At 51.5% G+C, this 27,249-nt stretch overlaps 1 protein-coding gene across 2 annotated transcripts in view; it reads left to right on the top strand.

Annotated features, from left to right (window-relative positions):
- The first annotated feature begins 11,871 nt into the window (after positions 1-11,871).
- Positions 11,872-27,249, top strand: part of SDK2 (sidekick cell adhesion molecule 2) — a 313,701-nt gene continuing 298,323 nt past the window's right edge. For both annotated transcript variants that reach the window (XM_005584829.5, XM_005584828.5), the window contains exon 1: positions 11,872-12,288. In XM_005584829.5, coding sequence (XP_005584886.3) covers positions 12,225-12,288 — 64 coding nt within the window. In that variant the 5' untranslated portion in view covers positions 11,872-12,224. The remainder of the gene's footprint in view (positions 12,289-27,249) is intronic.

Below are 27,249 nucleotides of genomic sequence, written 5' to 3'. Positions count from 1 at the left end.
CAGGATAGTGGCAAAATAGAAGGTTGGGTCTATTTCACAGGTGGAAGCATAGACTTTATGATGGACAGAATATGGAGGATGAGATAGGGAGATGGAGGGCCCTTAGGGCCTGGCTGGAGCATCAGGAAAGTGGAACTGCTGTTACTGAGCTGGAGACTCCTGGGCAAGCAGTGATGGGGATGGGTGGGAGAAGGGCAGAGGGAGCGCTCAGCTTTGAGGATTTCTCTTTGATTCTATGCGCTTGCTCAGATGAGTGATGAAAGAGGTACCTGCCTTCCCCCCAGCCTCTTCTGCCTCTCCTCCTTCCACGCCCTGGACAAGGAGGCCCAGGCTGTAGGCGGGGACACAAAGCAGCCACTCAGTTTTCTGAAAGGGCCACAAACTGTCTGTGGGCAGCCAGGGACTTCAATCTGGTTTGAGGGGTGAGTTTTGCCTTCTAGATACCCACGAGATGCCTCTACACCCTAGCCCCGAGCAGTCACCTCTGAAATGTTCTCACATCATGAGTATGAAAGGAGAAGAATGACTTTTCCAGACACTGAGGCAATTGCACTGACAAGATGCCCCCAACCTGGGACAAATACCCGAAAGGGCATAGAAGAGGTACGAGACTATTCCAGGGGCACAGCAAGTCCATACAGCACCTTTGGATGAATTGGAAGAAAACATCCCACATCCCCTTGGGGAAGATGTAGCCCCCAGGCACATGGCTTTGTGGGTTGCCAGTATCTTTGTGAAGATGAAGAAATGATATTCCTTTTCGTGACGAAGAAATGGTATTCCTTTTCGTGACGGTGCAGCCCGTTGTCTAGCCGTCCTGGGGCCATGGGAACAGACAAAGCAATCATTCATAATAGCACAGACTCTGTCCTTGCCCTTGGCAGCTTTAATTTGGTTGGTGAGATGGAAAGGGCATTGCAATAATTACATTATTATTATTATTATTATTATTATTATTATTATTATTATTTTAAACAGATTCTCTGTCGCCCAGGATGGAGTGCAGTGGTGTGATCTCAGCTCACTGCAACCTCTGCCTTCTGGGTTCAAGTGATTCTCCTGTCTTAGCCTCCCAAGTAGCTGGGACTACAGGCATGCATTACCACACCCAGCTAATTTTTGTATTTTTAGTAGAGCCAGGGTTTCACCAGGTTGGCCAAGCTGGTCTCAAACTCCTGACCTTAGTGATGCATCTACCTCAGCCTCCCAAAGTACTGGGATTACAGGAGTAAGCCACTGTGTCTGGCCAATAATTACATTATTATATACTTCGTCTTGTCTCTGTGTGTGTGTGTCAAAAGGAGAACATTGAATGGAGTCCGTGGATCAATGTGGAATGCAACCCTTAGGAAAAGTCTCTCTGAAGTGGCCAGATTGGGCTGAGCACTTAGGGAAGGGCAGGAGAGGGAGGTCATCCCAGAGGAGGGCATTCTTACGCTTTCTTCAGTGGGATAAGGCAACACCAAGGTGTCATGAAAGTCAAGGGCAGAGTACGTTTCAGAAGGTCACATTGGCCAGCCGTAGTCAATGCTGCCAAGAGGACCTGAGAATAAAGGCTGAGTTAAGGCCTTTTGAAAAAGTTTTTTTTAGAGCAGGGAGTCAAAAGCCAGGTTTCCAGGGGTGAAGGAGGGGGCTGTGCAAAGAAACAAAAGTAGAGTCTGTTTTGCATGAATTCAAGAAATTTGGCAGGAAAAGCCAATTGAGAAATTGGAAGGGAACTGGAAGAGGCAAAGGGGTCAAGTGAAACTTTTTCAGGTTGGGAAATACCTGCTTCTATTTAAAGATGGTATGAAAAGAGTTGTAGAAAGAAAAAGACTAAACACGCCAGAGGGGATCTGATACAGAGAGGAGAAGGATCCCTTGGGAGTTAGAAGGTTTCTCATCCCTGATTTCTAATCCTGGGAAGATGTGAGAGGTTGAGTTCAGGGACAGACGTGGTAAGAAGTGAGGGCTCTTCTAACAAGTCACCCTCATATTAACCAAATCTAAGGTGACAGTGAATTAAAGCAGCACTTCTTAAAATGACATGTGCATGCACATCATCTAGGGATCTTCTTATAAAACAAATCCTGACTCAGCAGGTCTAGAGTGAAGCCTGAGAGTGCATCTGCAACACGTTCCCAGGCGATGCCCATGCTGTTGGTCTGCATGGACAATATCCAGCTGCTGAGAGTCCTAGAAAGTGGGAACAGAGAATATGGAGGTGAGAAAATGACCAAAAACTCAACAGAAGGAAGTTTCCTTGAGGAGAATGAAGGCTCATGTCCCAACCTAGAGTGAAAGAGCCCACTAAGCAGGATGAATGAAAAAAAGCCAACACAGAAATACAACCTGGTGAAATATCAGAATGAGAAGCATGAGTTCCCTCTAGAGAAAACAAACAGGTTGTCCGCAAAGCTATAAGCATAAAACTGACATCTTGGGTTTCATCAGAAATGCAGGGGCCTCAAATGTCTACTGTATCCTGAGAGAAGATTATTTTGAACCTAGGATTTTATATACCCAGCCAAACTATCACTCCAACGGAAGGATACTGGTGTAAAGCACAACTTATTGAACAAGAATCTTATGTCTTCTGCTTCTTGGGGCTATTTCTCATATCATCTTTCAATGAATTGACTGGCATAATGGCAATCTGAAATTCAGGAAAAGCAAGGCAGTAAAAGTGATGTAGTCTAGGTATACAGGTCTAATTTTCTGACTATATCTAGAAGTCAACAGTTGAATAATATAGAGGTAAAATGAGGTACCGTCACTTAGGAATGGGGGAGTAGGTCATGCCATTTCACCTTTAAGACGGGGAGGCGAAAGCAAGAGGCAAGGAAAGTATTTTAGTGTAAAGAAATGCACGCCCTTGATGGAACAGGCTTCAAAGGAGGCAGTGAAAAATAGGTTTAGGGAGATTGATTGGCATGAGAGTGAGGTGGGTGGCTATAAGGACTTGGACTAGGATAGCAAGGAGAGAACAGCCTTAGATAAAATGCTTCAGTACAATCAGGGGGAGGGAAACCGGGGTTTCCAGGGAGCCCCTCAACTCTTTGAGTTCGTAGGATTTATGGAGATTTAGTCCCATTTGGGGTATTTAAGAGGAGTAAAAGGAAAGGAAAGGGCCCCAACCTCAGTGTTCTCAACTAAATGTCCTCATTGTTTTTATGTAAGCATTGGCTGGCAGGGCTTAACTGGCTATGGGCAGACCCAGTCCAGGCAGATCTAAGCCAGGAGCTTATACATAAAGGGGTGAGAAACTTAAAGAGGCCATGAGCCCGTGGCAGCAAAGGCAGAGGAAGAGGAGGAGGTGGGGCAGAGCAAAGCAGGAAGGACGACATCCAGAGAAGTCTGCAAAAGCAGAGAGAGGGGACCTGCAGGCTACAGGGCCCTGGGGCTAAGAAAGTGATATCAGCAAGCCAGGGTAATGTTTCTGCACCCAAGGCAGAGGATGTTTGTTCTCTGCCCCACTTCTTTACACTGTATAGATTCTTGCTAGGTATGGTTTTTAGCCAGATAACAGGTGCAGGGAAGCTAAGATAACCTCACATCACTGAGCTGCTGCCCTGATGGCTTCAGGCAAGTGTGGAAGGACTGACAGATACTTTTACCTACAAGACAATGGTGAGAGCAGACCTAGGCAGGTGTATAATCTCAGAATCCAGATCTAAAAAATGTGTGGAATAACTTGTCTTCGTTTGCTGCTAAAGCAAATGTCAGCAAACTTTTTCTTTAAAGGGCTACGTAGTTAATAGTTAAAACTTGCAGGCCATAAAGTCTCTGTCACAACTACTCAACTCTGCTGTCATAGCACACAAGTAACTGCAAGAATAATCACAGGCAATATACAAATGAATGGACATGGGTGTGTTCCAATAAAACTTTATTTACAAAAACAACTGGTGAGCCAGATTTGACCCATATACGATATCTATCAATCCCTGCTCTAGAGTAAATTCTACTTCCATTATCTCTAGAAATATTGTTCTATTATCTCTAGGAGTACAGTAAGCAGAATTGTTCATAAATCTAAGCAACCATTGAGGAATGATTTTTTAATCTTAATGGCTAATATCATTGAATCCTTATTAGTTGCCAGACTCTCTGTGTCATCCCATTTAATCTTCACAGCATTATAAGGCAGGTGCTTGTATCCATCTCCTCAGAAATGAGGAGGGGTTTTTTTGCTTTGTTTTTTGAGATGGAGTCTCAGTCTGTCACCCATGCTGGAGTGCAATGGCATAATGTCAGCTCATCGCAACTTTGGGCTCCCGGGTTCAAGTGATTCTCCTGCCTCAGCCTCCCGAGTAGCTGGAATTACAGGCACATGCCAGCATGCCCAGCTAATTTTGTATTTTTAGTAGAGACGGAGTTTCATCATGTTGGCCAGGCTGGTCTTGAACTCCTGACCTCAGGTGATCTGCCTACCTCGGCCTCCCGAAGTGCTGGGATTACAGGCGTGTAAGGCAGTATCCTCTGCTAGTACCTGTAAGGCAGGAATTTGAACTCAGATCTCTCTGAGGCTGTGTTCTGGCACTCATTCAATCTTGCATTTTGCCTCCTAAAAAATGCTTCCATCTTATCCTAGTATGGGTAGGCTTTGATCCTAAAATGTAAATGGAATCTTATTTTATATGCACTGGCTTTGAAGGATTCTGTAGTGTAAACTTTTATAAAAAGAAACATCATTTTCAGAAACCAAGTAAGCAGCCCTAACTCATTCATAGCCTAACTTAGAATGTGTATATTGTGCATAGCTGATGAGAAGTGGCCTCAGGCCTAAAACTCACACTGCCTTTCAACTTATTTGGCTCTGCAAAGCCTTACTTCTTAGAAATTAATTTAATGTATGCGACTGTATATGTTGCTGACATTTGTCAAACACTGGGTTAATTTTTAGGGATTAGTGAGTGTTTGCTGTAAATCCAAATATCAGAAAACACACATTTGAGGTGTAAATAGCTTAATTTGCAAGGTCAACTGAAGTAAAGACACAGTAATGAAACTGAAAGGCTGTTCACACTTCTTGTATATTTTCTCTCATTGTTTTGATTACATTGAACAAATATTATCGCTTGGTCTGATTTTGATTAAATGCACAGAGACAAATAAATAAAAGTTCTTGCCTTCAAGCTGCTTGTATTCTAGCAGGGGAAGGTAGGCAATAAATAAACAAGTAAAATCTATGGTATATCAGATAGTGGTAAGATAGCTAAAGTGAAAAAAGTAAGAAAGGGGAAGTAGGGAGAACGTGTGTATGTGCACACTGCAGTGAGTGCACATGCACGTTGGTGAGTTGGCAGGGCTGACACACAGCAGGGCATGCTGGTGGAGGGAATCAGGCAGCAGCTTCTGTGATTTGTCAGTACCTCTGCTTTTCCAATGTTGACTATTTTGGCCATCATGCATGAGTGGGATTGCCTTTTCAAAGCAATTGACAAGGAGGTCTCACTGGCCGGGTATCTTCTAAACACCAATGCAGCAAAGGTGGGGACATTTGGAGGGAGGGCATTTCAGGCACAGGGATCTCCAAGAGCAACGCCTAGAGGCAGGTGTGGCTACAAACAGGCAAGGAGGTCCGGGAGGCTAGCCAGGAACATGCCCAATCAAAGGCACTCACCCTCTAAGTTGTGATATTTGGCTGTGTAGACTCTGAGAGGCAAATCCACTAGCTTGCTCTTGTACTAAGCAGATTAAATAAATATTGTTCAAGTTAGAGTTCATCGCTCTGTGATTTTGAATGGCCCTAAATGATTCTAAATCTTTGTCCAATTCAAAGATCAATGTCCCAGCCACCCAGAGGCAGACTTCTCCATGATGTTTACGTATCTTATAGTAGACACATTAAAGACATTCATGAGTAAAATGGGTGCTGTTTTTGCTTCTGAAACTACCACAAAGTATGCATTCTGACCCCACCAACCTCCTCCTTCCTGAGTCTTCCAGCAGCATGTTTATAGCGCCCTCTCCTGTCTGGCAATTGCGCTGGGCTTCCACCAGACTTGGCTGGGCACACACCCTCACCTCCCCATGGCCCGTGGCTCAGAATGGCTGAAAATGGCCCAGAGAGAGAGGATTCCCATTTCTCATGCACTCATGTCCTTCTCAAGCCTAGCCTACATTTAGCAGTTTTATTGTTTAAAAATACTGTCTCTTAACGTCTATTCTCTCCGGCTTGCATCTGGTTCCCAATCAGCAAGCTAGTGAGCATTTCTGCACCAGTATTGGTGGTTTGGGGATATTCTCTTCCATTTCTCCATGTCTCTTTTCCTCTTTTCCTGGAGAACTGGCGGGTACAAGCAGGGAGGAGCATGGAAGTTGGAACCTCAATCTGTTTAGGTCTATGCCCAGTCAATCAAATCCCAGGACTTGAAAGCCAGGAGACCCCACAGTGGTTTTGACCTTGGCACAGAGAAACTTAAGATACAGGCTTCCCCTAGCCCAACACAGCCACGGACATGCATTGAGCATTTAGGCCCATTCTCATAAGGGAATGAAAGCAAATTTTAGTGCATAATTGAGGGTGGGGATGGAGCCTGGATTAGGATTGTGTCTACTCCCAAATTCCAATGTTGAAACCCTAATCCTCAATGTGATTGTATTAGGGGGTGGGACCTTTGGGAGGTGATTAGGTTTAGATGAGGCTTTAAGGACAGGACTGCAAAAAAAAAAAAAAAAAAAAAAGGACAGGGCTGCATGATGAGATTAGTGTCCTTGTAAGAAGAGAAAGAGACACTCTTTCTCTCTTTCATTCTCTACCCCGATTCTCCCTCTCTCCTCCTCTATCTCTCTTGCTCGCTCTCTCTCTCTCTCTCTCTCTCTCTCTCTCTCTCTCTCTGCCTTGTGCAGACACAGCACACAGCAAGAAGGTGGCTGTCTACAAACCAGGAAGAGAGGAGCCTTCACCAAGAACTGAATCAGCCAGCACCTTGATCTTGGTCTTCCCAATCTTCAGAACTGTGAGAAATAAATGCCTGTTGTCAACAAAATTTAGCTCTGTACATCGATAAAGATGGCATCAAATCAGAAACAAAAAATTAAGTGCATAGGGTGTAAATGAAACAAGAAGAGCCACAAGCTGATGACTATTGAAGTGGGCATAGATAAGTAGGGGGGTCTACGCCAACACTGTCCAAAAATATGTCATGCGAACCATATATGTCATTTCAAATTTGCCAGTAGTCACATTTTACAAGGTAAAAAGAAATAGGCAAATCCATTTTTAAAATTATCTTTATTTAACTTAATAGTTCCGAACTATAATCATTTCAACGTGTGTCAGTAGCCCCATTGGAAGTGCTCTGCCTCACACACGGCTGGTGGTTATCATACTGAACAGCAGAATTCTATGCTAGACACTCTACTAGTATGCATGCTGAAAATGTTTTCCAGAATAAAAACAAAAAGTTGACAAACCAAAATGCCTGTTGCTTACACTGCCCAGTCTATGGTATTTTGTTATGTCAGCTGGAGCTGAGACAGGGACTCAGGGCTTCTCTCTCTCCGATTGAGATGAATAAACCACTTCTACCTCTTCCACTACTTTCCTTTCTCCATCTTCAACACAGAACAAAAGTGAAAAATGAATGCCATGAGGTATTTACTGGAAGTCCTTGTTTCAAGGCAGTGCGGTATCTCAGTTCCCTGCAGGTAGTATAGATGGCTTTGCTGGAAGTCTCTACTCTGGGGGGCCCTGGCCCAGCCCCACCTACAGCAACCCTGAGAGCAGCCTCACTCTGAGGAATGAGACGCTGGGAAGGGCATAGTTGGGAAGCACGAATGAGTGATTTTGCTCTGCAGCCCCATAGTTTAAAGGCCACCTCCACTCTGCCTCCTCTTCTGGCCTCACTCATTTTTCTTCTACACTGAGTTGTGTCCAACCCTTGCGCTCACTCCTTCCATCTTCTTTTCCCCGGGCAAAATCGCCACCAGAGTGCATTTCTTGGCTGAGGGCAGCCCCCAGCTACTTGGGAAGCAGAGAACTTGGGATGAGGGAGTGGGTACGGGGTCTGGGGAGGGAGCAAAAGCACATGCCACTGCCTCCCCAGTATCACTGTCACTGCCTCCTGGCTGGTCCCTGCCAGTCCCCGACACATATCTGGGGCTGCCAGAGGATACAATCACCCTGCAATTGCACACTCTGTTCTAGCTGCTGTTACATTTGAGATTGAAAATGGAAAAAAAAAAAAAAAAAAGACAATAACCATATTGAAAAGCTGACGCTGTCCCTGCCCAGCCTTTGGTTTCTGTGTGGGAAATGGAGTTTGATGTGGAGGGACAGCAGACCAAGGGGGATCTTGGCCTTCTGTGGCTGAGCAGCTGCATCTGACTGTCCTGGGTTTCGCCTTTGTGCTCCTTGGCTGGGACATGGGGGTAATGCTCCTCCCACTCCGAAGCCTCCCTCACAGGATTCTGCAGGGATGCCCTTTCGTTGACTATGTGTGGGATGAAAGGCTAGGAAAAGGGCCCTATATGGGGTTCAGTGAGTGTTTTCCTAGAAGGGTAACATTTGAAAATCACATCCACTTGGAAGGGAGAAGGGGACAGAGCAGAACGATCTGGGCTTTTCCTTCTTTTTGGAAATGTGTTGTGATGCTCTCTGCTTCCGCCCCCTCCCCTCAAACTTACAGAGCCAAAGGTATGGAGAGGAGGGTCTTCAACAAGGTGCGGACCCTGGGGATGAGGGAAATGGGATATAGATGAGGAAGACCCAGGTTCCATCCCGAGTGTTCCGGGTGAGCTGTCTGCGTGGGCCCCAACGGGAAGGGGCAGGCTTGCAGCAAGGAAACAGCGTAGAGCCTGGGAAATCCTCGCAGCCCTCCTGACGTGGCGCCCACTGTAACTGCACCAATGCAACCTCTAATTATACCGCTGGTGGCAAGAATGAGCTCATGGTGTCTGCAAGTGACTTTCCCAGTAACGAGCCCCTCTCAAAGTGGCAGACTCCCAGCTCAGCCTTCTCCTGGGCCAGCAAAACTCTGGCAAGAAGCGAAATCAGAGAGTTCCTTCCTGTGTGTGTATGTGTATGGGTTGAGGCCAAAACGAGCTCAAATCTTCTTCTTCATCCTAGACGGATGGAGACAGAAATTTGCTGTAGGAGTTGCAGGTGGAGTGGCGTCCTTTCCTCTCTGACTCGCAGGCATGCCTGGAGACTTCCAACAAAGAAAAGGAAATCTTCCTGACGCCGGTCTCTGGCGGGCCCCCGTCCCACGTGTTAGGGATTAAACTCTCAGCAGAAGGTTTGTAGGGCTCCAAAAGTTTGTGCAAGAGGTCTCCTCTTAATAAGGGAAGGATGCTGTTCGAGGCCCTAGGCACGTGGAGCTCACATTCCTGGCTGCTGGCCTTCTGGAAATTGGGCATGATCAGGGTGGAATCCACCCAGGTTTCAGACTTTTGTGTCCACACAAACTCCTACCCTCTGTGATGTAAACAGAGATGCGGCCCTTTCTGCTATCTGGCCTAAGAGAGAGAAGGAGAGGTTCCCCGCAAATACGGCTCTCAGGCCCCCTCTGTGAGCGAACGGTGTAACAGCACCCTAAAGACCAGAGATCTTCCTGACAGACTGGGAAGAGCCTGAGCTCGCAGCTGGGGACATTCAGAGCATGTAGGGGCTGTGTACTGTCACATCTGGGCATCATTAAGCAGGTGGGAGTGGCATGACCACCAAGGGGAAGGAGAGCTGGTCACATCTAGGCTGCCTGCCCCCGAAGCCCTCCCATTTACAAATCAGTCAGCCAGAGGGGCTTCAGCTGGGGATGGAGCAGGTTGCCAGGGGGAAATGTTGTTTGAATTAGGTGATTGAAAGGCTGTAGGGAAGGCAAGCCAGTTTCTCAGACATTTTAAATAAATGCTCATGGTTCTTCTTCCAAAGCAGGTGAAAGGAGTATAAGTAACAGTGTATTTGCGGTGGCTATGCCTATTCCACAGCAATCAGAAGGGGTGTCCTTGGGGTGGGAGTGAGCCCGGGAAAGAGTTGGCAATCAGTGAGTGACAGTCCTAGACGTCAATGAGCAGAAAGGCTAGGCAGCGGTGGAGGGCCAGACTAAGCAGGACCACAGAGAGAGAGTACAGAGAAGCACCGTGGCAAAAGGTGGAGTGTCTCACTAGCTATTTCCTGTAAGAAAGATCAGACACGCAGGGTCGACCTCTCCGTTAAGCACCGCAGGCCCAGTGCCAGGGACCATAGCCTTTTGGGGGCCCATGAAAATGTTTTCATTTCTTTTAAAATCAGAAAAAATAAGTAAAGCTTTAGGTTGAAGAACATGTTTTAATATACTATATTAATATACTTTTCTTTATGCCAACGCAGTTGCAAAATATTATTTTTAATAATTTTGTTAGCAGGGAAAAGACTCCACCAAGGCGAAGGCACCTTAAATTTTCCTAGCGCCCAGGAAATTTTAACGGAAGCCGGTGAGCCCCAACTGAGCTTCTAGGAGTACGCGCTAGCTCTGGGCCACAGCAGAGGACGCCTCCGGGCTCTCTTGTTTGAATTCCTCCACCAATGTCCCGTTCTTCTACTCTTTACAAGCCGGGCTCCGAAGGGAAAAAGAAGAAACAACGCTCCTTGGCACCAACTTCACTTTCTCAGGCTTCTGCAGGTCCCAGGCCTCCCGACGTCTCCCTCTCCGCCCTGAGCATTTCCAGACCTTGGAGAGCCTGACTTGGGAAGGAGAAACTGGAATCAACCGCCGCCCCCCAACCAATCACTCCATGTCCGAAAGCGGGCTGGGGGCTCCTGGCTATAGGAGACTCTGGGAGTCCTGTGAGGCCTTTGAGAGAGGGGTGCGAGCGAGGCCGGAAGGAAAGGCTGGGCAGAGAGCGGAGGGGCTCGCGCGCATCTCTCCCGGCAAGGCAGGAGGTTGGCACTGCTGCCCCCCGGCGGGTCCCAGAGCCGCTGGGCGCCCGCGGCCGCGCAGTTGGATTATATTTCTGCGGGGCTCGCTCCCGGGCCTGGCTCGGGGCCGCCGCCGCCGCCGCCGCCGCCGCCCCTCCCGGCGCGCAGGCTGCTCTCCAGTCGCGGCCACGGGGTAGCGCTCGGCCCCCCTCTCCGCGTCTCCGCCTCCGCCGCGCTCGTCCCCGGCTCACGCTGCCCCCGCAGCTCCCGCTCGGCGCAGGCAGGAGCGGCTCTCTGGACGCCGAGCCCGGGAAGCGGAGGGCGGCGGGCTCGGCGAGCGGCAGCGGCGGCCGAGGCGCTGGCGCGGCCGCTGCTCCTCCGGCCCGGGAGGTCGGCTATCGCAGGGCGTCCGAGGGGGCGCCGCGTCCCCGGAGCCGGGGCTGCCCGCCGGGCTCTCGGTGCGTCTCCCCGAGAGCTCCGGCCGGGGCGCGGCGGAGGGCAGAGCCGCCGGTCTCCATCCTGGGGCCAGCAGGAGGCTCCGCGCCCGGGAGCCGGCGACAGCCCGCGTCGCGGAGCCCAGCACCCGCCCCCGGCGCCCCGCGGCTGGCGCGGACATGAGCGCTCAGGGCTGCGCGCCCGGCTCCGGGACCCGCAAAGTTTGCTAGCCGGCTGGGCGCTGAGCCGAGGGCGCGCCCGGCCCCGACGCCCCCGGAGGAGACCCGGAGTCTCCGGATTCGGCGCGAGGGCGGTGGAGCCCAGAGGGGGGTGGCTCGGCCCCGCCAGATGCTGCCTGCAAAGTTAGAGAGAAGAAAACTTCAGCTCCAGGGAGATTCGGACCGCTATGCTCACCGCGCCCCCCGAAACCGGCGCCCCTAAAAGAACCCCCGCACCCGCGTCTGCCGCTGCGCTGGGCTCTGGCCGGGTCCTGGGGGCCAGGCGCCTGGAACGGCGGTGACTGTGTCGGCCGGGAGAACCCAACCAGGGGGCGGGGAGGGGGCGGGGGGCGGGCAACGTGGCCACCGGAGGAAGTTTCCTGAAGTTGTCCATTTATTCCTGAGCTCAGCCGGCGATCCGGCCGGATCGCAGAGGCCGCCCTGCTTGGGAGAAGTCGGAGTTGAGGTGCTAAGGCAGAGAGGCGCCCTAGTCCGAGAGGGCGGCTTGGCCTCTCTCCCTGCTCGCCCCTCGCCTTCCGGGCGCGCTGCCGGACTCGGACTAGTACAGAAGAGGAGGAAGGGTTGGGGTGGCCAGCGCTGCCCCTCTCGGGCATATTACGCCTGGGGCACAGAGCCGCGTAGACTGACTGTCTCCCGGGACGAAGTCACGGGGTACCGGACCCCACCAGGATTATAAAACAGGGCGGAGGGAAGGGAGACCCCGAGGACCCCCCTCCAGGCTGGTCACCATGTGGGGGTTTTTGATCTGGACGCTGCTGACTCTGCATCAGATCCGCGCGGCCAGAGCCCAAGGTAAGGAGGGACCCCCACGTGGGGACGGGGAGGGGGCTGGGAGAGTGGGCGGGGGAGGGGCGGCGGGAGCTCGCCGGCCTCACGGTGGCCTCCAGGACACCCGGCTTAGCCGTGGTAGCGCCTCTCCAGGGAGTTTCAAGACACCCCATCTCCCGAGTTTTGGGGGCTCTTTTGGGGGTGGGGCAGTCTCTCCGAGACTTGTGGCTTCCGAGTGGGGGAAGGTGGGGAAGACCTGGGGAAGCAGAGAAGAGCCCAAGGTGAGGTGGGAGGGGCGCTCCCCTCCCCCCGTCTGCTGTGGCTGCCCTGCGCCAGCTTGGGAGGGGAGCGACATTCCGTGCCGGGCTCCAGGCTCGGCTACACTGAGCTTCCCAGACCGAGCTCCTGGTGGCCTGCTCGGTGTCTGCGGGGAAGGGCAGGGCCCCTGCCGGGCAGGCGATGGCCTCCCCGGGGCGAGGGAGTGGCGTGGGCGGGCGCTGGGAAGGAGTGCGATCGGGCGCTGGGTGCCGGATTGCTCGCCCCGAAAGAGCAATTGCCCAGCTTGGCCACGTACGGGAGCCCGCCCCGGCTGCCCGGCCGGCCGCTGGGGCTGGGAGTGCTTCGCTGCGCCAGCCTGGAGCCGAGGTCGCGGGTGCAGCCGCGGACTCACCGTGGGGTGGTGCACAGGGAGGGTCTGAGGCCTCCCCTCCCACCCGTCCACCCGCACCCCGCATCCCCGCCCCTGCCTTCAGCCTCCGCTGTTCGCTCGATCGTCTGTGCAGCCACTCGCTGCTGTGACCGGTGGCTGCCGGGAGCAGCCTCGCGGTGGAGAAGGGCTAGTGGCTTTGGGGTTGAGAGTGCTACGAAGGATCCGAGGTGTGATCTGCGCTGCCCGCTTCCTAAGGGTGGATGCCCAGACGTCCCCCTGGTCCCCGGGCAGGTCCCCGCGGTGAAGGGCGGCTGCACCGGCGGTTCCTCGCCTCTGGGGTTCGCCGATCCAGACAGTGGTGTCAGCGGTGTCCGAGCGGCGCCTGCTGGGGGCGGAGGGAGACAAAGCCTGGACTGAGCTCTAGGACTCGCAGGGCTAGGCCTTCACTCTCGCAGGTTCAGGAGGGGGCCAGACCCACCCTAGGGGGCCAGACTGTGGGGCCTGCAACCCACTCCCCACGCCGCCTCTTGGATCTCCAAACCTTCTGGGAAGAAGGGACCCCGTGCGCCCAGCATCAGGCAATCCAGAGAACCAAGATCAAAGAGATGAAAATAATCAGTTCTCACTCACAGGGCTGAGGGGAGGATTTTACGAGGTAATTTACGTAAAAGCACTTAGAAATTTTGTAATGTGCTCTATAAATGTAGGGTAATAAAAGTTATTATTTTTATGATCATAAAATCTTTGAACAAGCGAGGACCTCAGAGGTCACCTTATTTTAGTAGCCGTTTAACAGATAGGGAAACTGAGGCCAAATGGCATTAAGTGACTTGCTCAAGGCCACTCTGTGATCTGGGGGCAGAGGCAGGTGTGGAACCAGGTGAGTTCTGAGCCCCTCTCCTTCAAACCAGGACCGGCTGCATGGAGGCTTCTTGTCTGGGCCCCCTCTTTGCCGGGTCCCAGAAGGACCCTGATGCTGGCAAAATAGGAATGGCTTGTCCTTCATCCTGGAGCAGCCTCACAGTTGTGCTCTGCAATAACCAGTGTTACTAGCCAAAAGCCTGAGCGGCGTGGAGGGGAGGGGATGCCAGCATCTGTCTGGACCCTTCTAACTTCATTGCTCTGTAGACTTTTCAACAATGGTATGATTTCCCTGGGCAGGTGGCTCGCCAATTCGTGTCTCATCTAGGACCAGGCCCTTATGGAGTACCCAGGGCACCTGATGGCCCTTGCTTTGGGGTCTTCATGTGTCCTTTCCTGCTGCATCTCCACACCTGTGCCATCCACTTGAGGCTGAGATCCCACCCATCCTGCTAAAGTTAAGGCCAGGTGGCCCGTGTCCCTGCGCCTCCTGCGGGAGGGGCTCCCCTGTCAGAAGCAGAGAAAGTCTCTGTGATTGATTCACTTTCTGTCTGCTTTTCTTGTTTGCTGCTTTTTGTGTGTCAGGCTGCCCAGGTCTCCTGCTGCTCCGCTCGTGTTCTCTGGTTCCCAGAGTGTCTTCCAGCATCGAACCCCCTCCTGCCATGTGTGTCCCCCGTGACAAGCCTTGCAGAGGATTGTGGGAACGCAGTCCTAGGCTTGGCAGTGCTGGGTTTGGGTGTTGGAGGGGGTGGAATTAGGGCATGGGGTCCTTTCTTATTTGCTTTGGGGCTAGAGAGTGAGTTTCTTTCAGTCTCAGACCATGACATTAATCCTTCGGGGGTAGCTGAAGCCACTAGCACTGTCATTTCTGAGCCCACAAGCCTGATTCTCCAGGCATGGCACAGAACAAGGGACCAAACAATTGTTCCTCCCTTGAGACAAACTTCACATCGACCACTGTCACCAGATTTCATCTGAGCTTGGTTGTTTTTTTTTAGGTGCTGGACCTGAACGACATCACCTGGGTATACTGAAAGCTAACATTTGACCATTGTCCCTATGCCCAATGGGTCACATGATTCAAACTCATTTCCCAAGCAAAGTGCAGTGAGGTTGTAGAAAGAACAGCAGAAAGAACGGGCTCTCATGATCTGGCTTTGCCACTTCGCTGCAGACAGGCCTTCTGCAAGGCTCTTAGCCACTAAGAGCCTCAGTTTCCTCATCTGTACACTGGCAATAATAGCTCTTGCCTTATAGAATTGCTAGGAGAATTCAAGGTATTCCAGGGACAGGGCCCCAGCTGGTGCCTGGTACATACAAGGTACTTAATACATGGCAATTATTATTGTTGTTATGATGGTTTTAACACTAAGCTAGGAGTCCATGAAGAATGGCATCCTGCCACGCACCAATACGACCTTGAATTATTTTTCCTTACCCAGGAGGTTTCTTTAAATTCCTTCCATGGCCACATCACTGTGTCTCAAAGAGTGGCCCTCAAGCACTTAGCTCCCAGGGAGTCATAGCAAAGCAGATTCGTGGGCTCTACTCCCAGACACTGATTGGAAAGGTCTGGGTGAGCCTGGAAGTCTTTTAACAAGAGCCTCGAGAGATTTCCCATGTGCTTGGAAGCTTGATTACTGCTGGAGGTCATCTTGGCCAGCCTGAGAGGTTGGGGGGAGGGCAGGAGCAGCCGAGCCAGCTGGTCCAGAAGTTTCTTTCAAGAGAATCATGCCTGGGGGAAGAACAGAAGGAAGGGAATCTGAGCCGAGTGAACAAGGCAGTGGGGAAAACCCTGAAAGGGGACTGGAACCCCCAGCTCTAGAGGCTCCTGAAAGGCTCCAAAGGGAGAAAGTTTAGTGCTGGGAGCTAATCACAATAAAAGCCAACAGTACACGAGGGAGCGGGATGAAAGTTTAATTACATGGTGTGGCTAAGCTGTAATTATTAATTACTGACAGCAAAAAATAACTTATTGATCAGGGCCTTTTGCTAATTACCAGGAGGCCGAGTGTCGTGCTTGCCTGGGGCTCAGCTGTCAAAAGCCCCACTCACGAGTGGAATGGGGGTGTCCCTGCTCTCCTGTGCCCCTCTTTCCCCACCCTTTGCACCCCTTGGCTTCAGCTGGGGAGTCCGGAACATTCTGGCAGTGGTTAGATGAGGAATATAGCTTGGTGCTTCCACTGGTTGCAGAAAATGGCCCGTCTGGGAGGAACAGAGTCAGGACCGGCACCCAGAGGCTACATCCTGCTGGCAGCCTGACACCTGCCTGGCAAATCCCACCCCCGAGCCCCCCCACACACACTCCGCCCTCGCTTCATGCATTTGTTCGGCAAATATTTATCAACTGCCTCTCCCTCCTGTCCTCTACTGGAAGGCCAGCATAGGGGCCAGGAACCTTGTTCTACAAGGGAAAGGAGGCTGGGAAGGAGGCCAAATTCTTTACAGCGATTCTCTGTTTAAACAGTGCCTGAATGGCTGACTTTAAAATGAAGTGTTAACCTGCATATTGGCCCGCATTTGACTTTGTACCACAAGACACACAGTCGGGCCGTAAGCTAACAAGGAGGGGAGAATGGGCTTGTCATCCATCCAAAGGACTAATGGGAGTCATTGCATTTGACTTGAAGACACACAAAAAGTCATCTAGGACTGTCCTCTGCCCACAAGGCCATCTGGTCTCTGCTTACATACCCTTGAAGATGGAGAACTCACCACTGCTCAACACAAGCTGGTTGTTAGTTATGTTTTATGCTGATGAAGACATTGGTCTCCTTATAGCTGGTTTTCCTAGGATCAGGCTGTGGTTGAAGGGGTCCTCTGATTGGCTGGAGCCCCCTCCCTGTCCTTCCCGACTCCCAGCCCCTCTGGGAGGCAGGAGGCTGAGTTGGAATTGATGTCGGGTGTGATCCCTGCGGGGTTTCTACCCCGCTCCCCCTGGAGCATGTTGCCGCAGACAGCCCTGGAGCTGCCTAAAGCGGTGGGAATTAGTCATCATAATTTGGGGCCTTGGGATGCCAATAGCAACAAATGGGCCAGCAGCAACTGGCGGCTGCGGCCCACTGCCTGTAATGGAAAGGAAAACAAGCTGGTTGCCGAGACAGCCTGGGTGCCCCCTCCCCTAGGTGTCCCACCCCTGTGTCCATGTGCTGGGCAGGAGACAGAGCCAATGAGCAGCGTTGAGCAGGGATGCTCAGCATCCCAGGGGGAAGGGAGAGAGGGGACAGCAGGGCTTGTCCCTTCAGATTCCCTGGGCCCAGTGTCTGGATCAAAAAGCCTCTTGCTGAGCCCAGGAAGCCCTGGGGAGGCCCTTCTCCTGCAGACGTGAATGGCTCCCAGTGTGGCTTCTGCCTCTTTGAATCCTGCCTCCATCATTGGGCAATGCTGAGCTGAGCCAGTTTTCTCATCTGTAGAATGAGTGAGGTTTAAAATAGTTGTATCTACTGGCCGGGCGCAGTGGCTCATGCCTGTAATCTCAGCACTTTGGGAGGCCGAGGCCGGCAGATCACTTGAGGTCAGGAGTTCGAGACTAGCCTGGCCAACATGGGGAAACCACGTCTCTATTACAAATACAAAAATTAGCCAGTCATGGTGGTGGGAGCCTGTAGTCCAAGCTACTCAGGAGGCTGAGGCAGGAGGATTTCTGGAAACTGGGAGGCGGAGGTTGCAGTGAGCTGAGATCACGCCACTGTACTCCAGCCTACACAACAGAGTGAGACCCTGTCTCATTTTTTTTTTTAGAAAAGAAAAGATTGCATCTACCTTATAGTCTTGGATAATCAAATGAGATTGTCCAGATCACTTTGAAAATGCCCTTTGTAAATGTTAAGTTCTTATAATGTGTCCATCACAGGCCAGGAAGATGTCCTGATCACTGCCCCTCTGCTCCCTAGACATGAACCTCCCGTCCCACCTCACCTCTTCAGTCCCCCTGCACTCACTCCTGTCCCCACACTGACGGCCTGTTGTTCCTGGAACTCCCCAGGCCTCTAACATGGCACTTGAAGTTCCTGCCTTTCCATCATTGGTGCCCACACCGCCCAGATGTCTACAAAGTTCACCCTTGTTTCCTCCAGGACTTCCTCCTAATGTCTCTTATCCATCTCGGAGCACCCACCCCCTCACTCTGCATCATTTTCTCCATTGCACTCAGCTCCAGCTGACATATATTGACTTGTTTGTTTATTATTGGTCTCTCTGGAGAGCAAGAGCTTTGTTTCATTCATTGGTATATTTCTAGCTGCTCGGGCAGCGCCTGGCACATAGAAGGAGTCAGCATAATATGAAGAATGAATGAATGAATGAATGAATGCTTACTGGAGGCATACAGCCCGTGGTCATCTGGCCCCTACCAGCTCCTCCAGCTTCCTCCCAAGCTTCTCGCCCCATCTCCAGAGCTCACTGACTTGTGAAATGCCTCTGGTCTCTGTACATCCAGCACACCCCATGCCATGTAGCCCTCAGTGCACTGAGCAGCCAGGCACCTCAAGAGTGGGGGCCCTGCCCTCCAGCAGCTCCCGTGGATGCATCCATGGAATTGGGTAGTGTTGCCATTGAGACAGGAGCCCCTGCTCAGATTTTCTGGCCATTTTCCCAGCTCTTCCTGACTCTGGCCCGACAGATCAATCTGCCTCTAGCAGGCCTGGCCTCTGGGTTGCGCAGCCCTTGGATCTCTGCTGAAGCCCCATTAGCTGAACTCCAACTTTATGGTGTGAAGGAAATTGAGAGGAGGGGTAGAAGGTTTAGCGGGTAATGCCTTCCATACATGGATGCACCATTTGAAATACACAAGGTCCTTGATTAATGCTCCAGAGGAAAAGGGAGAGGAAGATCTTGCATCAACACTTATATTCCCAGCCAGGCGCGGTGGCTCACGCCTGTAATCCCAGCACTTTGGGAGGCCGAGGCAGGCGGATCACCTGAGGTCAGGAGTTTGAGACCAGCTTGGCCAACATGGCAAAACCCTGTCTCTACTAAAAATACAAAAATTAACCAGGTGTGTTGGCACATGCTTGTAATCCCAGCTACTTAGGAGGCTGAGGCAGGAGAATTGCTTGAACCTGGGAGGCAGAGGCTGCAGTGAGCTGAGATCACACTACCGCGCTCCAGCCTGGGCGACAGAGCAAACTCCGTCTCAATAATTATTATTTAGCCTGTGTTTCTTCTGATTGTAGCCCATTCATTAGAATGGATCACATGGTCCCACCCAATGGCAAGGGAGCTGGGAAGTGCAGGCTTTCATGTGCTGGGAAAAGACAACCGGATCTCATGCACTGGCAATGCCTAGTGTTCCTACATAACCACAGAGAAGACATTGTGGTCTCGGCCTTTCATACAGAGGGTTACTTTACACAAGACGTTTTTACCTTACACATTCCTAAAGCAGAACCCCAGTCTGTGTTATTACTTCCTTGTTTGGAGGCTTATTTTATTCCCCCTTAAGCCATTAAGAAGTGGTATGTGTAGGATCAGTGCCTCAGACTTGGGCTGACCTGGCTTCAGGCTCTGTCATCTGCTGTCTGTGGCACTCTGGGTTGAGTCACTTAACATTCTCAACCTCTATTTCTTTGTCTGTAAAACAAGGAGAAAAACCCTCCAAGGCTTAAATGAGATAATACACATAGAGCACTGAGAATGGAGCCCGACATATCATAAGTACTTGTTTAATAAATGACTGTAACTATATTTGTACTTCTGTGCTTGCCCTCCAAATGGCCTTAAGATAGGATCTCAGATTGCATTAAGATGTGTTTTCTTAGGCCGGGCGCGGTGGCTCACGCCTGTAATCCCAGCACTTTGGGAGGCCGAGGCGGGCGGATCACAAGGTCAGGAGATCGAGACCATGGTGAAACCCCGTCTCTACTAAAAATACAAAAAATGAGCCGGGCGCGGTGGCGGGCGCCTGTAGTTCCAGCTACTCGGGAGGCTGAGGCAGGAGAATGGCGTGAACCTGGGAGGCGGAGCTTGCAGTGAGCCAGGATAGCGCCACTGCACTCCAGCTTGGGCGACAGAGCGAGACTCCGTCTCAAAAAAAAAAAAAAAAAAAAAAAAAAAAGATGTGTTTTCTTCTCGGTGTCTTCGCTGTATATTTCACCCACATCTTCCGCATCTCACCTTTTTTTTTTTTTTTTTTGAGACAGACTCTTGCCTTGTCACCTAGGCTGGAGCTGGAGTGCGACAGTGCAATCTTAGCTCACTGCAACCTCCACCTCCCAGGTTCAAGTGATTCTCCTGCCTCAGCCTCCCAAGTAGCTAGGATTACAGGCACATGCCACCATGCCTGACTAATTTTTTGCATTTTTAGTAGGCATGGGGTTTCACCACATTGGCCAGGCTGGTCTCAAACTCCTGACCTCAAGAGACTCACCCACCTCGGTCTCCCAAAGTGCTGGGATTACAGGCATGAGCCACTGCGCTTGGCTTACCCCATTTTCTTTTGCTTCTTTCCCAGTTTAGAATCTTTTTGTCTTCCATCCTGAGCTCACGTTTGGTGCACAGTTCTGCTTGTCAGACATGGCAAGGTGCATTACAACTATCATCTGCCTCAGTCCTTCCTATCACTCTGACGTGGATAAAGTGAGGCTGAGAGATTAACCACCCAGGGCCCTCTAGCAGGGAAGTTGAGGAGTCAGGATTTGAACCCAGGCCTCTCTGGTCCCAACATCTGTCCTCTTTCCACTGCTCCAGGCTGCCTTTGGCTTCCACGGCATATGTCACTGTCTTCCCAAGGAGAGACAGCCATTCTCCAGGGAGATGCCCAGACAATTGTGCTGTTTGAAGACGGGCTGGTCCAGGGAGGGTGGTAGAGTTTGGAAAGAGGCCTTGGAACTCCTCCTCCTCTTCCTTTTCCTCCTCCTCCTGATCCTCCTGGCTCTTGCCACCACCCTGGCTGTGTCTTCACTGGGCCTTAACTTGGCAGAATGTTGAAGGTCTTCTATTCTCCTCCGCGTCTCCATCTCTCTCTGGGGTTGGGATGCCCCAAAGCTATTTGAGGAGTTCCCTTAAGGTCACTTGGGGCATGCACAACTGGCTTGCCAGTAACTGAGCCACACAAGTGCCTTCTAAATTGAACGGGGTGTGAGGGTGGGGAGGATGAGGGGAAGAAAGGCAATTAAAGTTTGATGCCATGTAGGAAGCTATTAGTGACCCAGAGGGGTGATGAAATTTTGATGATGTGACAGTCCTAACGGAAGGAAATATTATTTGCCATAACGAGGCTCATTCAGGGAATTCGGCGTCTGGGGCGGACACCAGTGACTCTCAAGGGCCTGGTAAAGCCAGGACTCTGGAAATTTTCCCCTCCCTGGAGGTACAAATCTGGGAGGCCCAGAATCTGAGTAAAGGTCCAAAATATCACTGGGCACCTGAACAACTGGGCTGTCACCACATAATGTGAGTTAATTATGAATCTGGAGCCGATGATTCATTTGCTGCTTCGAACTGTGAGAGCCAGTGCAGAAAGTGGCAGCAGGGGCCCAGGCGGGACAGCATAGAGCACCAAGAAACCTGAAATGGGCAGGGCGCGGTGGTTCACACCTGTAATCCCAGCACTTTGGGAGACAGAGGTGGGTGGATCACTTGAGGACAGGAGTTCGAGACCAGCCTGGCCAACATGGGGAAACCCCATCTAAAAATACGAAATACAAAAATGAGCTGGGCGTGGTGGCGCGTGCCTGTAATCCCAGCTACTCGAGAGGCTGAGGCAGGAGAATTGCTTGAACCTGGGAGGCGAAGGTTGCCGTGAGCCAAGATGGTGCCACTGCACTCCAGCCTGGGGGACAGAGTGAGACTCTGTCTCAAAAAAATAGAAACCTGAAATGCAGGTGACTCCCTGGGCTCAAATCCTACCTGTCGCTGATTTGAGTGGGTGACCTTGGATGAGTCTGTGCCTCAGTTTCTTCATCTGTAAAATGGGAATAACAGTTGGGTTGTGACAGGGTTTAGCGAGCTATGCTAAGCTCTTAGGATACAGTGCTCTGTGTATCATAAACACTGAACAAGTGTTTGTCATGTCATTGTCCTTAGTATCTTTATCTTGGAAGCAAGGTCCGTTTGGGGCCTGCAGTTTGACAGGTGCCCCTGCTCCAACAGCTTTTGTTCTTTTCTCTTTCACAGACATGCCAGTGGCATCTAAACTTCTGCTATTAGGGATTTATTGATTTGGTGAAGACGTTCTCTGTCTCCAGCTTAAGATGCAAATATGGCACAGAGAACCCACCTATTAAGCTATTATCAGCTGTTCAGCCTTAAGGTGAATGTATTTATTGGATCCTCCCATAAAATCTGAAATGTAGGTGGGTAGCTTTCATACACATCCCATTTGCTCTTCATCCCCAGTCTATGAAGGAGGCTGGCCAGAAAGTATTAATGCTATTAACATCGTTAGCATGGAAGTTCAGAAATATTAAGTAACTTGCCGAGGTCGCTTGACTCGTAAGAAAGAGATGATGAATGCAGGTCAGCTGCCTCCCAGGCCATTGCCTTAGATCTGGCCAAGATACACACATTCAGGAACTGTTTGTCATGCTGCTGTGGGCCGGTGGACCCAGGATAGGCTCATTTGACCACAGGCTTCTCTTTAGCTTGGGTGGGCACAGGAGGAGGACACAGAGAGCAGCCTGGGATGGCCTCTCCTCTCCGTAAGGACACTTGGAGCCCCCTCTTGATGACCACAGGGTCTTAGTGATAGGCTCTGGATGCTGAGACCTGTGATGTCACGCCCTCGCTCTCAGAACTCTGGTAGCTTCCCGACAGCTGTGGCCTCAATGGCAGACTCTCCACAATCTGGCCCTACGCGCCACTGCAATCTCGCCTCCTCCTGTCCCAACACCAGCCTTCCACCAAGCTCACGCTGCCCTCCCCACCCTGCCAGCCCATTAGCACCTTCCTTTCTCCCCTTTCGAACCCCTGTTCTCCTCTCCACTGACCCCAAAAAGCCTAGTGTGAAGCCATCCCTGACCCCCGGTTGGGACTCCTCCTCCCAGTTGTTCCAGTCTACATGTCTCGCTGGGCACTTTGGCCTTGTTGATTCTGAATTATCTTTTAATATCCGTGTGTAACTGATTTCTTTAATTATGAACTCCTTGAGTTTAGATAATAACCCTTCATCCACAAGAACTGAGGTATTAGATGTAAATTATTTCTTGAATTAACGCACTTAACTCTTTTAAGAGTGCTAGGGAGGTCATAGTGAAGTGAGAGAGAGATGATAACAAGTTCATGACTCTGCGTGGGCCTCAGAGGCCACAACGGAAGAGTCTCATTGGGTCCTTTTGGGCCAGGCCTTTTAGCCTCTGTGGCCAGAGGTGTCCTCATTGGAAAAAGGCAGAAGGTAAATGCAACATTTCCAAACTCTACCATGATGTTCCATTCATGGTAAGGAGGGTGGACACGTGCCCTGGGGTATCCAGCTGTGCAGCCTGAAACTACCTACTATCCCATGACCTTTTCCTTATATATTTCTAAATTTTATTTTATATTTAATTTTATATTTTTTGAGATGTCGGTCTCCATCACCCAGGTTGGAGGGCAGTGACGTAATAAGAGCTGACTGCGGCCTCAACCTCCTGGGTTCAAGCGATCCTCCCACATCAGCCTCCTAAGTAGCTGGGACCACAGGTGTGCACTACCATGCCCAGCTAATCATTTGATTTTTTGTAGGTACAGGGTCTTGCTCTGTTGCCTAGTCTGATCTCGAATTCCTGACCTCATGTGATCCTCCTGCCACTGCCTCTGAAAGTGCTGTGGTCCAGGTGTGAGCCCCCACACCCAGCCTGTTTTAGTTTTAAAATGTGTGAATATGTGCATTCTACTCCATGGTCTATCTGAATTCTATCCCAACACACAAAAGATATGTGAAAGCCGGTCGATGCTGCTGAAGATGTGGTTTGTTGTCCCCATGGCTTCCTGGACCCCCTAGAATATATGTCAGAATCTAGTCTTGAAAGACTTGAATGAGTCACCTCATCTGTAAGATTCTAAGATGCTTTACATGTAGATATTTAAGCTGTTTGTGTTTAAAATTTTCTGTGCTGTTTTCCAAAGCAGTTGGACCTCAAACATAGTTGAGTCACTACCTGTATTAGTCAGGGTTCTCTAGAGGGACAAAACTAACTGGACAAATGTATATACGAAGGGGACTTTATTAAGAGTATTGGCTTACACTGTCAGAAAGTGAAGTCCCACAATAAGCCATCCGCAAGCTGAGGAGCAAGGAGGCCAGTCCAAGTCCCAAAACCTCAAAAGTTTTTGTGCAGCCTTCAGTCTGTGGCTAAAGGTCTGAGAGCCCCTGGAAAATCTCTGGTGTAGGTCTGAGAGTCCAAAAGCTGAAGAACTTGGAGTCCGATGTTCAAGGGCAGGAAGCCTCCGGCACGGGAGAAAGATGGGAGGCCAGAAGACTCAGCAAGTCAAGTGCTTCCACGTTCCTCTTCCTGCTTTATTCTAGCCATGCTGGCAGCTGATTAGATGGTGCCCACCCAGACGGAGGGTGGGTTTGCCTCTGCCAATCCACCGACATAAATGTTATTCTCCTTTGGCGACACCCTCGTAGACACACCCAGGAACCATACTTTGCATCCTTCAATCCAATCAAGTTGACACTCAGTATTAACCATCACACTGCCTATCTGCTATGGCTGGCCTATGGCCATGCCTTCAAGGGTGGTGGGAGTGAGGATACGACTGTTGCCCCTCCCTAGGGGACCCTGCCGCTTGGGTGATTGGGTGGTATTCTGGATTCTTCTTCAGCTTCACCCAGTCTGCTCCAAACCATTAGAGGACCTGTCTCCTGGCTTCTCCCTGGGCCTTCCCACCTCCCCTTCTTCATTTGGACCAGGCAAGCCAATCAACACCAGCAGTGGGGTCTTATTTGGAGACTAGTTGAGGGCCTGAAGACTCTCTTAGTCAGAGGTTTGGGCTCTGGGGTCACTATGTCCACCGCCCAGGGGCCTTTTTCATTTAGATGTGTGGGTACCTTCCAGAAGAGCTGAGGCTCCCAGAAGACCAGCCCCTTGCAAAGTAGGTCCTTACTGTGTGTGGCTGGTGCCCCATGCAGCTGCAAGCACCTTGCCCTCCACATGCAACACTAAGGAAATGTTCTTGATTAGGTTCAAGCATCTCCTCCCAAAGCATCCACCCAGCCCCCCACCAGGGTTTCTGGCCGGCATCCCGCCTGCGTCTGCTCACCCAGTCCCCTGGGGTTCCTGGCCCGCAGCCCGCCTGCCCATCCCTGATGTTGGTCTCTGGCTGCCCTGGCTCGAGGACTCAGAACCCAGATTGGAAGAGGGGCTTCTGCCCTGAGACGGTGCCCGGTGCTCAGACCCGATTGCTCAGTCAACCCCGAAGTCTCCTCCCCACGGGCAGTGTTGGCTTTGGACGGCTCTGGCTGGCTCAGCCTGGTGACCCTTGACTTCCCCATTTGGAGTCCCTCTCTGTGCCCCGGTGTAGTGTCTACAGGCAGAGAGCGGGTTGGCCGGCAGACCGTCGTGGGGCCCGGGCTGCCAAGGAGGGCCGAGGGGAGTTCCTCATTAGCTCGGCTCCAAGCTCATTATCCGCCCGCGCATCACTGGGTGAAAAATGGTTGTCGTCGGAACAGTAATAAATACGCGGCTGTCAGTGTTGATGTGATTGCACTAATGAAGAGAAATCAGCCCCAGAGAGGAGGCGCTTCCGGCTGTGGCTTGAGGTGGCTGGAGAGCTCTGTCCACTGCCCGTGCTCCTCTGTCCCAGAACCCCACGAAGACAGAGAAGGGAGGTGTTGACATTTAACCCCTTCCTCCGCAGGCCCTGGTGGATGAAGAACATAGGAGGTGCTGGAAACCACCAAGCAGAAGGAACACCGTTCTGCCCCAGGGAGGGGCAGTGTGCTAAGGGGCTGCCAGCCTCAGCCTAGGCCTTGGGCAAAGGCAGGCAGGACCAGTGGGGTGGACAGTGGTGCTTTTGAAGGCTCAGCCTCCCTTGCAGAGCCCCGGTTTGAAGCAGGAAGGCGTGGGGAGGAACACAAGACCCATTGTCCGTGCCCCCAGGCCTGCCACCTCCCCTGGAATGTTAGGACTTATTGTGTCTCCAGGAACTTGGAATGTCCGGCTCCAGGGTGTAGGGATTAGGCCTCTGCTGAGAAAGAGCTTGAGGGGCCCTGGGTCCTTAGAGCCCAGGCCGAGTCCAAACTGAGGCACAGCCATGCCTCCTAGACGCTGGCAGAGAAGAGAGGAAGGACACTTAGGCCCCTCATAGTGCCAGGCCTTGGGGGAACCTGGGGGTTGAGGAGGGAGGAGGGCGGGATGGGAGGGATGAGGGGGTGCCCTTCCATCTGGGGTATCAGGAGCCACATTCTGGGAGCCCAGGTGTCACCTGCCTCTTGATGCTTCCATCAAGGGTGGCCTTGATGAGGGGGTGGCCTAGAGTAGTGGGTCTCACACTTGAGCCCCATTAGAAGCCACTCGGGGACCTGTTAGAATGCATATTCCTGGGCCGCATTCCCAGAGCTTCTGAAGCAGTGGGTCCAGGAGGGGGGCCTGGGAATTTGCATTTCTGACAGTTCCCAGGTGACACTGCCACTGCTGCTGGTCCAGGGAGCCCACTTTGAGAAGGCCTGGCATAGAGGTTTGAAGAGAAGGTGCATCCCCTCAGGCCTGAGTCAAGGTGTCATGGTGGTGACTGAGCTGAGTCACTTCTGCCCGGGGACTCCAAGTCGGCTGCTGCAGCTGCAGAGGGCTACAGTCAAGCTCGGTTAACACATGAACTTGAATGTGGCGATGGCCTTGCACCAGGTGGGGGGGTGTTACCAGCACTCGTTCATCTCTTCTTCCTTCAGGAAGCTCTTGGCCCTCCTGTCCTGCCTTAAAAGAAAGAAAAGACAATCCAGCCCAGAGCCCTCCTTCCTGAGAGAAGAAGCTTTTGCTAGAAGCTCCAGAGTAACCCCCACGAGTCAATGGATAACCAAAACCATGAACCTCTTTTGCGCCTCATGCATTTATTAAGCACCACCTGTGTACCAAGTCCGGGGCCCAGGATCCAGCCCAGTCTAAGGCAGGTCCCTGCCCTCAAATCGCTCATGGTCAAGTGAAGGCAGCAAGCCTGTGGTTGGTCCTATAGGACTGTGTGAAAAGCGTTCATTGCAGGGAGGAACCAGGTGATTTGGGAGTCCAGAGGGATGACCTGAGATGCTGCCCCAGAGGAGGAGATGACATAGAAGCTGAGTCTTGTAGGATGGGAGGGGTCCCGTCTTCCCTAGGAATTGCTGGGGTCTTCATTTTCATCTTTACTGCTACCAAGCAGCAATTATAGGTAGCAAATACGCACCTTGGTGGTATCTAATCGCTAAGGCCAAATTGTACCTGGCCACACCCTGAGTGGCTTCTGCCCTCAGGTACTTACACTCAGGGTCACTTGCATTCCTGGGTAGCAACCATCTCATAGAAGCTATGCAAGCGTCAGGAGGGAAACAGCAGCTTAAACCACAGTGAATCATCTAAGCA

Source organism: Macaca fascicularis, chromosome 16, assembly GCF_037993035.2.
Source record: "Macaca fascicularis isolate 582-1 chromosome 16, T2T-MFA8v1.1".
Lineage (NCBI taxonomy): Eukaryota > Metazoa > Chordata > Mammalia > Primates > Cercopithecidae > Macaca > Macaca fascicularis.
The sequence above is the reverse complement of the archived record's forward strand: the minus strand, read 5'-3'. Positions and strand labels throughout refer to the sequence as shown.